General features: G+C 46.1%; 2 protein-coding genes across 3 annotated transcripts in view; one reads left to right on the top strand and one right to left on the bottom strand.

Annotated features, from left to right (window-relative positions):
* The window catches only part of LOC308168425 (uncharacterized protein), a 218669-nt gene that overhangs the window by 125573 nt on the left and 74114 nt on the right, over positions 1-18982 (top strand). The window lies entirely within an intron of this gene.
* dnm3b (dynamin 3b) lies at positions 827-18957 on the bottom strand (the record flags this gene model as incomplete). 2 transcript variants are annotated; one of them, XM_080542651.1, is made up of 20 exons in its annotated part: positions 827-869; positions 1424-1597; positions 2875-3107; positions 3409-3570; positions 4407-4521; positions 4901-5010; positions 8699-8812; positions 10522-10573; positions 11064-11134; positions 11452-11538; positions 12000-12138; positions 12342-12409; positions 12718-12853; positions 13205-13347; positions 14052-14212; positions 15047-15145; positions 16607-16810; positions 16965-17114; positions 17208-17281; positions 18797-18957. In XM_080542651.1, the coding sequence occupies 20 exons, from the start codon at positions 18955-18957 to the stop codon at positions 827-829; spliced, it is 2496 nt and encodes an 831-aa protein (XP_080398777.1). The 2 variants fall into 2 exon arrangements, with proteins under 2 accessions (XP_080398777.1, XP_080398776.1); XM_080542650.1 differs by having other exon boundaries at positions 3409-3576.

Below are 18982 nucleotides of genomic sequence, written 5' to 3' on the forward strand. Positions count from 1 at the left end.
TGTACTCTCAAGGGTCATGATTGATTTATTAACAGCTTTGACCATGAAAACAAATACAACTGAAACATCAACAAACATGCAGACAGACAATACATGCACACATGTCGGCACACACTCACACACATGGACACTCGCGCTCGCGCGCACACACACGCACACGCACACACACACACACACAAACTAAGACACATCCTCTCGACCCTAAGATAACACCAAGCCAATAACATACAGATGGGGGTGTTGTACCCTACACATACACACACACACACAAACACACACACACACACACACACACACACATACACACACACACACACACATACATACACACACACACACACGCACACACACACACACACACACACACACACACACACAAACAAACATGCAATAAAAGCAGCGTATGTGCCATGCTGCATTTTGGAATGGGTAGGGCAGTGCCACGGCTGAGCATAGTCATGTAGAAGTAGCAGGTCGGGGCCAGGGTCGTTGGTGGAGGAGGTGGAGGTGAGGGATTCTGGGTTCTGGAACTCAGAACTGGATCTGCTAAGCAAACCTGGACCACAGGCAAGCACAAGCACACAGACAGATACACCACAAGACAAGCACCGTACTGTACATACACACATGGACATTGTCACCTGGCAGGAGGTCAAGGGTCATGGGGAACTTTTAGTCAGGGGCAAAGGGTTCAGAGTCTGCACTAGGGAAAGACCAGGATGTAGCAGAGGCATGGGGAGGAGAGGGGCAAGAGGGTTGGCTATGAGAAGGATGAGGGAGAAGAGTTGTGGGCTGTACCCACAAGGGAAGAGCCCCTTTGGTCTGATTATGGGGGGACTTGTCTTGTTGGAGAAGGTGGGGGCCGCCGGCTGAGGAGGACAGGATGGGTAGCGATGTACGGAAATGAAGTGTGACATAGAGAGAGAGAGAAAGAGAGAGAGAGAAAGAGAGATTGAGAGAGAGAAGGAGAGATAGAGTAGAAAAAGAGAGAGTAAATCCGTTAAAAAAAGGGTTAAAATAGGTCATTAGTGATAGCACACAGGACAGGTGTGATAGGCCAGTTGAGAGAGAGAAATAGTGACACAGAGAAAAGAAACAGAGAAAGGGTGGCAACTTATTTTGCAAGTGGTTTTCACTTGTGAACTCTTCCTTGCTCCGGTACTACAAGCCACAGGAATGTGTTTGTTTGTTTGTATGTGTCAGCTTACTGGAACTAGGCAGTGTTTAGAATAAAGATGAAGACAATTCTAACAGCAGAATATCACATTTCAGAATATCACATTTTCATCAGAAAATAAACACGGCCTAGTAATAACCCTCCCAAAATTCCCTTCAAGTGAATTAGAACATTCATACACATACACCATTATGGTGTGGTGAAGTAGAGTAGCTCGTCTTTTTGTAGCCTAGAAAGGATTCTCACCTCGGGATGCTGGGTGGGGCCCTGTTGGGGCGGCTGGGGACCGTGGGGCTGTCAGCACTGTTATTGAAGGGCCCCAGTGGTCCCGGGCGGTTGGGAGGGGGTGGAGCCCCTCGACCACCGGGACGCTGGCCTGATGACATCCTCCTAGGGGCCGTGGGGCTGGACGGAGGAGACCTGGGCGCAGAGAGATTGCGGTCAAAATTGGGTAACATCACTACATAGCTACCGTTAAACTTATTGAAGTAACTCAGCCTTTATTTGCTCAATAATATTTGCTATTGGAAAGAGGTTACTATTGGAGATTGGCGGTTATTCTGTTCAGACCGCTGTGGTCAACATGCTGCTCAAACCAGCGATAGGACAGAGCTGAATATATATACCATACTGAGAAAAAAATATGCACCAACGTTATATGACCATGATTAGCCTACAACAGATCAGTCAAAACCTTCCTATTAGGATCAATTATGATTGGTTCCTTACAAAGCTGTCGCAGTCAGACTAGAATAATTTACAGGTGCGCCCAGAATCAAATACGTCACTTTAATCATCTCCTAATATCAACAGAGAATACATAGGCGTAACTGGTCAACCATTTATTAGGGACCGGCGTTTATTTGCTTCAATGTCATTAGTGGATACAGGTTTTTGTCAGAGAATCCTTATTGGAGGTTTTACAGGTTTACACCAATGCAGAGGCATGGCCCTTAGTATGAATGAATGAATGAATGAATGGTCTTTATTGTCATTGCTATAGTACAGGTACCAAAAAACGAAATTTAGGAGGGGTGGCTCCCCCGGTGCTAGGAAAGAAAAAAAAACTAAAAAAAACACAAGAAGGGAAGGAGCTGGTTTACATAAATAAAGGCTATGTACACTATCCACTATACTAAACTGTACAGATAGACGACTAGGGTTGTCATATTGCACATAGTGTTATTGCATAGTGTTATTGCAATATAGTACACATCAGCACTGGAATGTTACCAAATGACTGCTTCCTATGAAGTTGGAAACACTTGCTCATATTGAATGGACTGTTTGTGATTGATGTGTTTTTGTTCGTTTTTTTTTTTCTTTCACTTTCAACTACATTCAAACATGGCTAGGCTATGAAGGTTGACTCTAGGGGGCCTGTTCAAGAAGATGCAACACGTAACTAAGTGTACAGAAAAGTTCTGAGTGTCTTTCATGTAGAAAAGGCAATCATGCCATCCCTAAATATGCATCCTATCGGCCATGTTGTGAACATTTCAGCTCCCTGTATGCACCCTAGGCAGTGGATGCTGGCGGAGGTAGAAATCGGAGGACAGTCTCATTGTACAGTAACGCATGGAATGGAATGGAATGGAATGCCTCATTCCTTTGGAATGCCTCATTCCGTTCCATGCATTACGATGAGCCCGTCCTCCGATTTCTACTTCCACCAGCCTCCCATGACCCCAGGTTACCTGCGGTTGGCACCCCCAGAGCACCAGTTGTTGTCGACGGGCGGGGGCATGGGGGTGGTGATGGTGCTGGTGGAGATGTCTCCTATGATGGCCAGAGCCTCCTTCAGACACTGGTGGGTGCGGAGGACCTCGTCCCTCCTCTGGGCCTGCTCCTGGGACTCATCCATCAGGGCGCTCTGGTCCCCAGCTGAGTAAAGCTGAGCCAGCAGCTCGGCGTTGATGAAATCCTTCACCTGGTGGTGTGGAGGGGGTATGCAGGGGGGGGGGGGGGGGGGGGGGGGTGGTTGGGAGCAACACACACAAAAGTCACAACTTTGGTCTGGGAAATTAAAATAGAGGTTTGTAATCCTAAAAGCGATAAGATGAAAAATAAAGCACAACAGAAACACTAGGTAATAGTTTCAGACTAAAACTTTAAGCCTCAGCAACTAGTTGAAGTAGAGTTTTTTTTACTGTAAGAGACAGTATGATGCACTCACTGCTGGTGACAATACCAGCCAAAATGTCCAACGCAAGCAAAGTCCCTTCACTTACATTGATGATCATGAGATGCATGATGGTCTTAGGCATGAGGTCACGGATGCACTTGTTGACAATGGCCATGTAGGAGTCCACTAGGTTGCGGATGGTCTCCACCTTCCTCTCCAGCTGGGGGTCCATGGAGAACTTCTCTGTCTCTCCAGAGCTGGTCTCACTCTCGATCTGACGACAGAGAGAGAGAATGAATACACAGGCTAGTGAGAGGGAAAAGCACAAAAGAGAGAGAGAGAGCGCTTTAGTAGTTGTGACACGGTCTAGCGTTTTGGTCCGCATGTCGATTTAATGTACTGACTTTTCTTTTCGAAAAATGTGAATACATTTCCACATTGTTGAAAATCAATGACACATTGCTAGTCAACTAACACAGCTTGTTTTGTGAGCCTGCTAACAATGTAAAGTAGAGTTATAGTTCACTAGGTAGCAGTGGGGATTACTCACCGAATCCATTGCATTGCAGTATTTTGGCTTGACTAGCGAGTGTGTGATGTGATTTTCAACAACGTTGAAATGTATTTCCGTGTTTCAAAATAAAAGTCGGAACATTTAGATTGGTTGCCGACATGCGGACTAAAACACTAGACCATGTCACAATTGTTTATGGCACGAATGAGTTGGGATTATTATATCTGTGGTAATAGATATTTTCTGTAATAAAGCGGTAGCTGAATATAGAGCAAGGGAGAAGGACAGAGCGTGATATAGGAAGATAGGGGCAGAAAGTGATAGATCACATGGGAGAGAGAGGGTAAACATCAGGGGAGGCTGGTGGAGGAAAAAGTCAGAGGACAGGTTCAGTGGAATGCATGGAACGGAATAAGGAATGGTATCAAACATGCGTTTCGTCCCATTCCTCATCCCGTTTCATGTATTACAATGAGCCCGTCCTCCTCCTTCGATTTGTACCTCGGATGGAGGAGAGGAGGCATGTGTGTGACATAATGTGATATCACGCATATTTTTGGGATGATGTAACAGGAAGTGAAGCCCCTCACAGTGGTGGCCTTCTCGGGGTAGACTCCGGCACGCAGCAGGGAAGCCCTCCAGCTGTCCACCTCCTCCTGGGAGTCACAGGCCAGCTCCAGGAAGCGATTGTCCTTGTACACGTTCCTGAGGGGGGAGCAGGGAGTTAACACTCACTTCCGGGGTCATCTCTTGGCAGGCCCCGACCTCACCCAACCTTGTTACAGCGGGCCCCGACCTCACCCAACCTTGTTACAGCGGGCCCCGACCTCACCCAAGCAACACTCTCATAATACCACATGCTACATAACACCACTAAAAGCCCACCCGCTGCTTCAGCTCTCTATCGCCCTCTACTGTATTTCATGGTTATTAGCAGTAGTCGTAATGGTGGTTGTAGCAACATATGGTTGCACAAGTGTGGTGGTGGTGGTGGTATTACAGTTACAGCCCAAGCATTGTAGTAGGAATAACAGTAGGATTGTGTATTGTTATATGAATGTTGTAGTTGGGGCACTTTACTGACCTCTGCTCTGTGTTGAAAATGGCAAATATGTGCTTGCTGGACATGAAGCTCTTTTCCACATCGCGAACCTTCAGGTTGTCCAGAGGGAGCATGTACTTCTTCTCCTTCTCCTGAGGACGAGGAACACAGAAACGGGTCGGGACCGTTATGAGCAGGACAGGGTCACATACGAATGCATTGATCTGATCCATCTGATTTCAGTGTGTTCATTTGATTCAGGATTCCTTTTCTGCCAGAATGTTAACTTAGTGGGGCAATGATCCAGGGTGAGAGGGGAAAGGGGTGTGGGGGGTGTAGCACAAGAGCGAGAGAGAGGGTGGGGGGAACCCAGATGGGGAGAGAGAGAAGGGGGGAGGGGGGAGGGGGGAGAGGGGGAGAGGGGGGAGAGGGGGAGAGGAATGAGAGTGGGAGGTAGAGAGTGGGCGGTAGAGAGTGAGGGGGTGGAGAAGGGGAGATAGAAAGGGGGAGAGAGAGCCCACATGTGGAAGTCATTACTGTGTGGGTCAAGACACAGTCGTTCTCCACGGTACGTTTGTAGGGGAGGGGGAGTTGAAGGAAACGTCCTGGCTACGGTAGAGAGAGGGGAAATACAGATGTACAGACACACACAGGGGACACAGTGAACGTGGCGTGGATGCACGGAAAGAAAGTACGGTACAGGGGCGCTTGTCGGGGTATGGCTGACTATGAGCGATGTTTAATTGTGGGTACAAGGAGTTGAAGTGAAGAGTAAAACTCTCCATCACACCCTCCATCTCTCTTCACTCTCTCTCTCTCTCTCTCTCTCTCTCTCTCTCTCTTTTATCCCTCCCCCTCTTATTTCTTCAATATTTTTTCTTTCCATTCCAGAGGGGCCCACTTCCTGCCTAAGTTTTTGGGAGAGAGAGAGAGAGAGAGTGAAGGAGTGAGAGAGGGAGAGAGAGAGAGAGAGGGAGAGATTAAATGACAGCCTGGCGTTAAGACTCAACATCTGGTACCGCTTAACAGCACACAGAGACAGAGCACCAGAGAGGGAGGGAAAGTTAGAACTCAGAAGAGGGAGGTGAAGAAAGAGAGGGAGACTTGAAGAAGAAACAAAAGATGGATTTCCAAAAAGGGGTGCAACAGAGAACCCATATCTGATCTGACCCCCTGGAGATGAACGGGGAGACTCTCACTATAGGTAAGGAACAGAGGGGTTGAGGAGAGAACGAGAAAGGAGAAGAAAGGTTTGCAGACCTCTTTTTTGAGTATTATTCCCCCAGGGGTCACTTCAACCCATATATGGTCACATGGTTCCCTCCTTTTTCCTCTCTCTCTCTCTCTCTCTCTCTCTCTCTCCCTCAACCCTCTCTCTCTCTCTTTCCCTCCCTCTCTCTATCCCTCTCACTCTTTCCCTCTTTTTTGTAATATCCCCCTCCCTGAACGCACAGCCCAGTGTGTCCCGGTCGTCTGAGCGAATATGCCACGTCAAGGCTGGATACTCTACATGGCCGGCGTGACCGAACGGGCCGCGCCGACGAGCGAAAACCCCCCAGAAAAACGACGACACGTTAACGAACAACCAAGCGACAACGGGGGAAAAGAGGCGACGGCGTGGACGGAGGAAAAGTGCAGTTTTAGGGGTTCAAATAGGGAGATCCCTACTTCTTGATGCCAAAATGGAGGAGAAGGACGAAGCCAGGGGACAGACCACAGAATGTGCAGCCTAGCCTCTGGAATGGCAGCGTCCCTCTCGGGCCCGACTGAGACTCGGAATAGGACTCTGATGACTCCCGCTCCGTCCGCCCAGTGTTCAGACTACCTGTTCATTGTTATACTGGTGTACAGTAGTCTGCACATTGGTTAGACTGGGCAAGGAAGCACTTCTTGCTCTGGGTGGGGACCACATGGACATTCCTGGAGCTTTCAAAGATGTGTTTTTTTTTCTTTTCATATGTATCCAGCCTTGTCCATCTTCCACTTGCTTGTTTGTCTCTTTGATATTTTTTTGTTTCATTCTTGTCTGTATGTGGTGTGTGTTCGGTAGCAGGTTTATATCGTATTTGTACTTTATGAATGTTCAAAACTGCACTTTGAGACTTTATTTTTTTTGCTTTGTGGAATAAAGGTACATGGATATCACTGGCTTTCTACAATGACAGTAGACTTTGATAAATTACGGTAAAAAAAAAGGAAGCTGTGCTGTGCAATAGTCGAGTCTAAGGTCAATGCAGAGTAACAGTTTTGCAACAGTCAGTTCGCAGAATGTAGTGTTGAACAGCAAATGTCCGTATGCAGACTTCTAGTGAATGTGGTACAAAAGAAAGGGAGGAGTTGCTTTGGCTACAGAGAATCAAACACAGGCAGGAACCCGACCAGGGGCCAATCAATCAATTCATGCTCTGGATACAAGCAAATACTCCCAATGATTTTATTAGGTTGGGACTGGGCGGATCAGGTGAACTATGTTTTCTGAACATACAGAGGGTATACTGCATGCTAGATGGCAGTAGTATCCAGTGTGTGCAAATGGCTTACTATAAACCACTATTTCACTGATGATACAATAAACAAACTATGATAGAGGCCCAGGTAAATAGAGAGAGGTGTTTGGTGAGGGTTATCATTTGAGGGTGCTATTGAGAGTGTTGTGTTGGGGTAGTGTATGGGTGGTATTATTGAGAGTGTTGTGTTGGGGTAGTGTATGGGTGGTAGTATTGTAATATTACTGTGGCATCTTTGAGATGTTGGATCTCTCATGGTATATGATGGTGTTGGTGATGAAGGAGTATTGGGTTCCGAAATGGGGAGGGAGGGTTTTTGCCATTTAATAGGGGGATTTCTCCCCACTAAATCATTGGAGGCTGATGTTTGGATTAAAAAAGTGTGATTTTCCTGCCAAGAATGTGTGCAGTTCCAGAGTAACTGCCAACTGCACCAAGAAGAGGGGTGGGGGTGAGTGAGTGAGTGAGTGAGTGTGTGTGTGTGTGTGTGTGTGTGTGTGTGCACTTGCCTGCGTGTGTATAAATATAATAGAGTAAATATAAAGATCAGAGAGATTTGAAAAAATGGGTGAAACTAAAACCATGGAGTTAATGTACCATTGACTAGACTACAGCTACTGTAATGAAATATTACGTATCAATGAATACTTTATAAACCGAATGCAGAACAGTTGCAATGTGTGCACGCATGTATCTGTACGGGTGTATGATTGTGAGTGAGCATGGGTTAGATTTGGGATTGTTCCAGTTGTGCAAACGAGAACCAAATGCCTTAACTCCCGGTGGAGGGAGAGATACAGAGAGAAAGAAAGGGAGAGAGAAGACAGAGAGAGAGAGAGAGAGAGAGAGAGAGAGAGAGAGAAGAAAGAGGCTATGAAATCATGTTATGTCCTACAGTATATGGAGTACATTTTGCCCCAGTATATGCCGATGTAAATACATACTTGTTTATACAGTAATAGTACATTATTTACTTGTGAACCTATAACCTATGACTTGTGTGATGTCATCCACCGACGAGCGCGACGATTGGCCGAGGGAGTTGCTGTGTGTCTGCCTGTCTACACTTGCTGTGCAGAACTTCCTGGAACCTGTACAGCAGGCACAGACAGGCAGACAGACACCAGCCAGCCCACCAAACTATGACGGACACCACATCCTGCCAACCAAACGCCACCCTCGCACCACAGGGCGGTGTGGAAACTGTGAAGAGCCAACGGGAGGGATCCCCACAGGGTCATGACGTTGTGTGTGTGTGTGTGTATGGTTTATATTGTGCCCCCAAATACTCAGATATTGGACCAGACTATTGTGACCAGTAGGCTCGACTCACCTCATCATCCTTGAACCAGGACAGGCTCTCAGCGGTCAGTATGAACCAATACTCCTTGGCCCCGCCCTTAATGATGCTGATGTTGTTGATGGTCAGCCAGCCCTTACGGATGACCTGCAGAGAGGGCAAAGGTGAGAGTTCAGAGGGGGGGGCTATAGTGACGACGTGTGATTGCAAAGGGAGAGAAAGCACGCAGATGTGTGCCCTGAGTGTTCCGTTCCAATGAACATTTCTGTTTGTTTTTCCCTGTCAGTTTACTTCAATCCACTCCCACATATTGTGGGTCCGATAGAGGCAAAAACCGAACCCAAATCAGTTTGTGCACAAAAACATGATGAATAAAATGAAACTGAATGGTGTGAGCAATCCAAGTTAATTGTGTGTGTGTGCCTTTGTGACTCAACCCCCCATAACGTGTGAGTTTCAGTGCAGTCTCTCACACAAGGTTCTGTGACATCGACCTCAACCGGCAGGTCTGTGTTACGGTGTTAAGTGACCATTGTGTTAAGTGCTCTTCACAGCCATCCGCAAACACACCATGTTAGCATGACAGCTAGTCAAGTGTCAACTGTGTTAGGTGTATTATTATATTAACCAGCCCGCACACACAAGCCAGTGGCAGTAGTATTTAGTGATGATTGACTTTTGAGTGATCGGACAGCCTAAAGACTTACTAAGGGGGTTACCATAAAGCATATTATTCATATAGCCTTATATCTTTGAAAAATGTACGATTTTTTTCTTCCGACACGATTCGTAGCAGAGGGATAAATAGAAGGTAACCCCCCTGTAGTCAAAGGGCCCGGCGGGGGGGGGGGTTATACTGTAAACTGGGCTCTTACAATCAGGCCAGAGGCAGGAGGAGAGGAAGCCTGAAACAGGAAGGAAGTGGGGCATTAACACACCTGGGGGGGAGCATACACCGGAGGCACCACATCTGGTTACAACCCAAACCTTTATACCGCTAACTAAAACCCAAACCTTTATAAACCGCTAACTAACAGCCACAGCACAGCAGTCTGGTAGGTGTATGTTAGCATTCCTTGGCACAAGCTTCAGATGCGAAAAAAAAACAGCTTCAGAAAAAAACAGCACACTGAGGAGGGTACAGTAGACGTAGCACACTTAAGGAGGGTACAATAGAAGTAGCACACTTAGGAGGGTACAGTAGAAGTAGCATACTTAGGAGGGTAGAGTGGAAGTAGCATACTTAAGAGGGTACAGTAGAGTACCACTCTACAGACAGTACTGTACGTGCAGGCGGAAACCAAACCCCTAACCCCAATGAGTGACACTTACCACCAGGCGCCCAAAACAGGGCAGCCGAGATTCTCACTAAGGGATTGGGATGAAATGCGTGGGGGGACACCTTGATGACATAAGAGGGGGTTCAAAACAGAGGGAGATGTCTCAACATTGTGATGATGGTAGAAAAAGCTAAAAAATTATTAAAAATTATAATAAAATAAAAAAATCATGGTTGTAAGGCACTGAAATAAATAAGTACTTACCATAAACGTAAAAATAAATTAAGAATAAGAATACACAAATTTACCAAAAAAAGGAGCCCCGAAATCAACATGGAATGCAATAAAAGATGCCCCCAAAAATGCCTTATACAATACGTACAGTACGGTATGTGCATACAAATATAACGATGTACAACTAAATCCATAACCACATGACCATCTCAGTTCTCATGGCCATAATGAGCTCCTGTTTGGCCAGGACTTCATCCTCCACACCGTGTGGGTGGAAGCACCCCTTGACCTTGTGCTCTGCTGCGCGTGGGACACATGAGACGCGTGACGAAAAACGCTCACCTGGTTTACTGCTGAGCTCTGCTTGTTGGATTGGCTGGTCCGTTGCTGGGCACTGGGAAGGAGACAACAGATAGCCAGAGGGATAGCCAGAGAACGAGAGAGAGAAACAGATGGGAGGAAGAAAGTGAGAAAGAAAACAAAATAGAATGAAGGAGGGAGGGATAAAGAGAGAGTGGGAGAACGGTGAGAGAGACAGACAGAGGAAGGGAGGGAGGGAGTGTGAGAGAGACAGACAGAGGAAGGGAGGGAGGGAGTGTGAGAGAGACAGACAGAGGAAGGGAGGGAGGGAGTGTGAGAGAGACAGACAGAGGAAGGGAGGGAGGGAGGGAGGGAGGGAGGGAGGGAGTGTGAGAGAGACAGACAGAGGAAGGGAGGGAGGGAAGGAGGGAGGGAAGGAGAAAGATAGGGGTAAGCGGATGTTAGATTCGGGCCGAGGGGAAACTTCACCCTGGAGCTGATGAATATGGATGGCCGTTAAATGCAGTTAAATGTAGTTAAATGCAGGTAAATGCAGTTAAACGCAGGCCTCTTCAAACATTTACTTAGCAAAGCCGATGAAGTCCTCATGGTTGGTGTTGACGTACGAGAGCTGGACGTCAATCAGCAACAACACCTGCAATGGGAAAGACACACAGTATGGTTGAAGGGTCATTCGTGTGTGTGTGTGTGTGTGTGTGTGTGTGTGTGTGGGTGTGAGTGTGGGTGTGTGTGTGTGTGTGTGTGTGTGTGTGTGTGTGTGTGTGTGTGTGTGTGTGTGTGGGTGTGTGTGTGTGTGTGGGTGTGTGTGGGTGTGTGTGTGTGTGGGTGTGGGTGTGTGTGTGTGTGTGTGTGTGTAGGTGTGTGTGGGTGTGTGTGTGTGTGTGTGTGTGGGTGGGTGTGTGTGTGGGTGTGTGTGTGGGTGTGTGTGAGAGAGAGATGTGTAGTTGTTACCTGGTCCTTGGCCCGGCTCTCTCTATCTCGGACGTGTGATGTCACAATCCTCTCGGTTTCCTCACGCAGCCTGGGGAAGGACTCCAGCTGACCACACAAACCCACACGTTCCATTATACCTCACTACACTCCACCACTCATTCAACAGCAAATGCTGTAGTAGAACAACTTTCAGCCGGAGCCAGAGTATCCAGTAGAGCAGCGGTTCCCAACCTTTTTGGACTCACAGCCCACTTAAAAATCTCAGAAGTAGGGGCGCAGTATCCTGCATGTTATCCCTTCTCTCTCTCTCACCCATCCTTCCTGTCAAATCTCTTCTGTCTTTATCACAATAAAAATAAAAATAAATATGAGTGGGACTGCCCCACTCAGAATTCTTTTTAAAAAAATCTCAGAAGTATTCGCGGCCCACACAGGCATTTTACGCAGAGCGCCGCGGCCCATAGGTTGGGAACCACTGCGGTAGAGGGTTACACAATATAGGACAAATATTGAAAAGATACCATGTTGTTGAAGTGGGAGGATTCATACCCCCTGACTAGGGCTACCTTGTTAGTGCACTGGCGCACAGTGTTGATAAGCTCCTGGATGACCATGTCCACACACTTGATGCAAGGCTCCTTCAGTTTCACTATCTGCTTCTTGACAATGGCCTCGAACGCCATGTCAGGGGTGAACAGACCGGTCCTGCAGCCCAGAGAGAGCGAGAGAGATAGAGAGAGAGAGAGAGAGAGAGAGAGAGAGATAGGAAGAGAGAGAGAGAGGGAGATAGGAAGAGAGGAGACAGAGATGGTGTTGAAGACGATGGGTGAAAGGTAGGGTGCGACAAGAGTCTGAGTAGCGGAAGGGAGTCAAGTAACATAGTTGAGTTATGTCATCAGACAACCCACCTGATACCATGGATGTTCTTGATGGCGTAGCTGATCTCCCGACGCATCTCCTTCTCGTTACACTCCATCTGGGAGAGAAAGAGAGAGAGAGAGAGAGAAAGAGAGAGAGAGAGAGAGAGAGAGAGAGAGAGAGGGGTTGTGAGAAAGACAGACCAAGATGAGTGAAATATAGCGAAAGAGAACAATAGGCAGGAAAAAAAAAGCATGTGGAATTGACATAAGAGACAAGAGAAAAGAGAGGGAATAGGCCGTGAACATAGAGGTCACTGGAGAGGAAAAATAAAAGGGGTGAGAGAAATGACAGAGAACAGATAGAGAGAGAGAGAGAGCAAGAGCAGGGACGGAAGTCTGCGGGCAGCCAGCTACAGTAGGTCACCTTAACCAGCTCGAAGGGGAAGCGCTCGTGGAAGATGCGGTTGATCTTGGCTCCACCGGACAGCTCCACAGTGTCCACCTGGTCCCCCGAACCCTCGATCCTCTTCTCAAAGTCCACAGAGAACTGCTGCACCATCCTGCAAGGCACAGGCCACTCAACCCATCAGATCTAACTCTTCTCTACCTTCTCTCAGAACTCTCTATTAGAACCATGATCAGAAAGATCACATTGCTGTCACATCGCAAACTATGTGGTGTGTGACTGATGAGAGGTTGGCGGAATTATCCAACAATCCCAATAATTGAAGGTTTAACAGTTGTGTGTGAAAAATATTTTTGTTCACAATGACCCATCTAAATAAAGAAGGAAGAGTTAATGCAAGAGCCCTACAGCTATCCACATCCAGCGTACTATTCAAGCATTTCTGCCCTTCAACGTGCGCTGTGTACAGTATGTTGGATGGAGATAGTTGTAAAGGGCTACTAACTGAAGCAGGGCCTTGGTCTTGCGGGACGGGTCATCGGGGCTGTAGTGGCGGTATTCCTCCGCCTCCTTGTCCAGGGTCAGAAGCTGGGTCTGCAGCTTACTGCGAAACGCTGGCAGGGTGTCCCGGATATGGTTGGTCAGTTGCTATGGAAACGAAACAGAAGCGAAATATTCCAAAAACGTGTCATCACTGAGAAGATTATTCTAGGTTTTTGGGTTGCAAAGAGAGGTTTTATAATGTACGGTTTAAAGGAATACACATCCATACATTGGATTGTGGCAGTAATCAATTGAATAGGCAATACATTGTTTATTCACTGAGTAATGTAATGGCAATGACAATACTATGATGGTTGTACATCCCTGGTTAATGTGATCCTTCTATAACCTTTGCACTATTGATGTTTACAATACTACCTTTGCACATACTGTATATTGCACATTGCACATGTCTCTTGATATTTATACATCTGCACATTATATACTGTACATAAGCTACCACACTGTACAAGCTACCTTAACTGTACATAGCTCATAACTGTACATAGCTCAAAACTGAATATACCTCTAAACTAAACTGAAACCTTTGCACATACTGTATATTGCACACTTACCTATCACTATCATAGTCATGTTTTATTTATATCATGTTCTTATATCCCTATTTGCACTTCTGGTTAGATGCTAAACTGCATTTTGTTGTATAGTACTTGTACTCTGCGATGACAATAAAGTTTAATCTAATCTAATTTAATCTAATCTAATGTGTCAATGTGTGCATACAATATGTAATTAAACATGTGATTGATGGATAACGTGAGGAGTCGGTAAGTTGGCTGGTGTCTTACCTGGTTGAGGGTCTTCTGCAGTCGAGGAGTGCCCATGGTATCGGCCATGTGTCTGTAGGAAGCGTGAGTCAGGAAGAACTTCCTCTCTCTCTCCATCGCCGCTTTGATGTCCTTCTTCCCCTCGATGTCCTTCTGACTGCGGTTGACCACACCAATGTAGCCTGGGGGAGAGACAGAGACACACAGACAGAGAGGATGAAGGAAGAACATGGAAGATAAAAGACAACAGGACAGAAAATTAGACTACGAGATATGGAAACAGATGAGATAAAGAAGTGAGCAGATCAGAGATGGCCAGAGTAGATTGGTGGATGTTTAAGAGATGGAGATAAGATAAGAGAGAGAGAGAGAGAGAGGCATTTTTGAGAGAAAGAGGACGCAGAGACAGAGAGCAGGGCTTGTGTCACATACACAAATACACACTCATACACACTCATACACACTCATACACACTCGTACACACTCATACACACTCATACACACTCATACACACTCATACACACTCATACACACTCGTACACACTCATACACACTCATACACACTCATACACACTCATACACACTCATACACACTCATACACACTCCTACACACTCGTACACACTCGTACACACTCGTACACACTCATACACACTCATACACACTCATACACACTCATACACACTCATACACACTCCTACACACTCATACACACTCGTACACACTCGTACACACTCATACACACTCATACACACTCATACACACTCGTACACACTCATACACACTCATACACACTCATACACACTCATACACACTCATACACACTCGTACACACTCATACACACTCATACACACTCATACACACTCATACACACTCATACACACTCATACACACTCATACACACTCATACACACTCCTACACACTCATACACACTCGTACACACTCGTACACACTCATACACACTCATACACACTCATACACGCTCATACACACTCATACACACTCATACACACACCTCTACGCAGTGGCAGCAGCTTGTTCTCCAGCACCTCCCGGGCATCAGTCCCTTCGTCCATCAGGTCCAGCTTGGTGATCACGCCTATGGTCCTCTGGCCTAGGGGAGGTCAAAGGGCAGACAAGGGGCAAGGAGCAAAGACAGGAAGTCATTAGGGCTGAAGGCCTAGTACAGATCTCATCCAATCTACTACAAACATCAGGTGCAATTACCATATGGAATTTGACCACTCTGAACCATATCAATCTAACTCTGGTGTCCTTGATAAGGGGATGAAATGACATCAATCTGATAAGACAGGTTTTCCCTTTTGAGAGTGCTGTTCCTGAGTCATTCTGTGATGAACATCTTTATTTTATTTTTTGGGAATGAAGACACTCCACCTACGTTCAGAAACCTTGGCGTATTGGTGGTGGTGGTGGTGATGTGGCTGTCATTCATGGCGACATTTTAACAAGCAGCAAGTTTTACGGCACAGACTGTTTTACTCAAAGTCGCCAATAACCTTCTAGTCTAGTTCTGTTTGACCTTAGTGCTGCTTTTAACACAATGGATCATACCATCTTAATTAATTGAGTCTTAGAAATTGTGTTTAAATTACAGACACTGTCCTAAATTGGTTTACATCTTGTCTCTCAAATAGGCGGTTTTCTGTTGGTTTGGATAGCTCTGTTTTCTCCCTGACACAAGTTAGGTGTGTGTCTATTTCTCTCATTCTGATTATTAGTCATCTCGGTTGCCTGACCTGTTGCGAGAAACCTTGGGGTAATTTTCTATTCTGATCAAATTTTTTATGAACAGGTGGAAAAAGACAAGTCATTCTTGTCCTGTCCAAAAGAAGGTTTCTCGCTATATTGTCTGCAGCTAGTGCAGAATGCAGCTACGAGGCTTCTGACCAGAAAAAGAAGTGATCACACCAAATGCAGCCTTGTTACACTGGCTAGATGTTAAGATTCTATTGATTACTTAGAAAGGGAGACATGGTTTAGCCCCAGTGTACACTGCAGACCTTCTAACACCAAAGAAATATACTGACTGTTCCAAAGACTAGACTAAACTAAAGGTGACCAGGCTTTTGCCATTAGGGGCCCTAGACTTTGGAATGGCCTACCTGAAGACATAAAGCTGGCAAACTCATCTCCTTTAAAATCTCTCTTAAAAACCCTCTCATCTCTTTAAACTTGTATTCAATTGCTGTTCATGTATCCAGATATTTAAGTACTATTGTGTAACGTTGTTTATTTTCAGTCTTTAATTCATTTTATTTTATTTCAATGACAATGCCTGATGTTTGGAACTGTACTTATGCTGATGGATTTCTTTGATCTCTGCTCTTGTTTAGCAACATAGCAATTTGTAACCTTGTTTAGTAAAGCGCTATGCATCTCTTTGTATGAACAAATCTTGCCTAACTTGTTAATGACCTAGCTTTTACTGTGAGCATGCACTTGAAATAACTGCATGAATATTCAACAGCAACTGAATATTCAAACATTCACAACCCAGCTCTCCATAGGGGCGGGACAGTTGAGCCCTTCCCCCATCCTCCTCTCTACTCACCCTGAGGGTCCACGTCTTTAGCCAGTTTGAGGGCGTCAGAGTTGGCCAGGTCAGTGTTGGCCGGGGTGACAGCCAGGATCAAACAGCTCTCCCTGCATATGAATTGCATGATCATATCCCTGACCTGCTGCTCGATGTCCACAGGCTGGTCCCCCACCGGCACCTTGGTGATGCCTGGCAGGTCGATCAGGGTCAGGTTCAGAACTACAGGAGAGACAGGACAGTATATAGCCCTGGTCAGTAAATCCACCTACAGTTCACATTTTTAAAGATAAACTTGATTCTATTTGAGAGAGAGAGAGACAGAGAGACAGAGAGAGAGCAAGAGATAGACATTTAAAGAGAGGGGTCTTTGCACCATGTGGGGAGTAGACACGCAGGTTGATGGGGACGGGAGAGATGCCCTTATTGGCTCCAGTGATGCGGTCAGTCTCCGCCTCAATTTCCTGGCGGACCTCATCAAAATCAGTGAACTTCTTTCCTTTGAGGTGTAAGAATTCAGCCCATTCTGTGAAGATTAAAAATAGTTAGTATAGCAAAAGACCTACGGTGTGTGTGTATCTGTGTGTGTGTGTGTGTGTGTGTGTGTGTGTGGGCTTACCTGCATTGGCACTGATAAGCTGCAGGACAAGAGGCCTACGGGTGACAATCCCAGAGCCACGGGGCAGGAAGTCCCTGGGGAATGACAGCCAATCGGGACGGTTACACAGGGAAGAGGCGGGGTTTAAAGTGTAATACCAGTGTTGTGCATGTAGGAGGCTGAAGGAACACTGGAGGAGCCACTACTGTAACTGTTGGGATGTGCAATTAATAACAGAACTGATTTCATCATATAAAAACATTTGAACTGTCATCAGGCTTTGTTCTACCCAACGCCTAAAAATATCGCAGTCCTGTAGCCTTTGGCAGACACTGATTAAATAAGATAGTTCTTAAATATGCGGGTCATTCTGACCACACTGGCAGGTAGAGGAGCTCTCATTTTAAAATGATGGCGTCAGTACATCACACTGCTACAAGCCTCTGCAGAAAATATGTATGTGCAAGGAGCATGTGTGTGTGTGTGTGTGTGTGTGTGTGTGTGTGTGTGTGTGTGTTTTATGCCCATTTAGGCCACCCTGCAATCCCTAACACCTCAGACCATGCTAATGACCCAATTGAAACAACACTAGATTAACACATATTGATTCTGAGACCCTCTCAATTCAGTTACCAAAAAAGAGGAGTCAGAATCTTGGCCATTCAGCGATGTGGGAGCCAACACTGGACAGATGGGGCATTACTCAGCATCGGAGGTCTCAGGGGTGGCTGGGCCTTGACTGATGATGCTGACAAAGTCTGTGCATCTATCTAGCACCGTGGATATCAGGGATACCCTACCCACACTAAAAGGGATTCAGTCACTATCTACGGTGTCTGATTACTTAAGTCTACTTCCACACACTCAAATGTAATCAGCTATAATGGACATGACTCGGGTTAAAAGATGATCGAAATCTTGCTCCCCTATTCAATGATATTTCCCAGACTCATATTTTAGAGCCGGTAAATCATTACGGTTTCATTCCATTCATAATACCTAAAAAATAAATCTAGGACAGATTAATTGCACCTCAACTTGAGTCTTTCATCTCTAAGAGATGACTAACTCTGAAGCTACATTGGACTCAGCTTTGTTACAGAAATGTGCATTTGCTAATAGACCTACAGGTATTGTGTGACAAGCTAGGAGATATGCAGTTCTATGAAAGAAAATGAGGGGGAAAAAAAGGATGACAAAACAAGACCACACATTTCTGATGAGGTTATGTATCAGTGTTCAGTCAAAAACATTAACTGGAGGCAAATGTCGTTTTTTAAAGAAATTATTTTTTCAGAGAGTGAATAAACCTGGATTGTTGCTGATCAGGCTGAAATCCCCAGAGGGTTCCTGTAACCCAAATACTGCCTCCTCTGTATCAAATAGGCCTAACGGTACAATTGTGAGTTAAAAATAAGATGGTGACCAGCTTTGGTCGAGACAGAAAACGAGGACGTCAAACGCTGCGCATCCTGTGGGAGGAAAGACCTGATGTGGATGAATGGACAGGACAGGGGAGGCTGAACAGATCTGCCCAGCGTGTCATCTCAAGGTTAACATGGATTAGTTATTTTTAGTGGTGGAATTTGACGTGTTGCTTGCTCACCTACCTGCCTACAAAGTTCTCCAGCACTGAGCTCTTCCCAGCACTCTGTCCGCCGACCACCGCGATCTGTGGCAGGTCCAGATTGCAGCTCTGGCCGATGGTGCTGAAAGCATCCTGGAGCTTGTTGACCAGCGGGATCAGGTCCTCCATCCCCCGGTTACCCATGGTTGCTTGGTGCGGGCGGGCGGGG

This window comes from Nansenia antarctica (assembly GCF_963989245.1).
Source record: "Nansenia antarctica genome assembly, chromosome: 12".
Lineage (NCBI taxonomy): Eukaryota > Metazoa > Chordata > Actinopteri > Argentiniformes > Microstomatidae > Nansenia > Nansenia antarctica.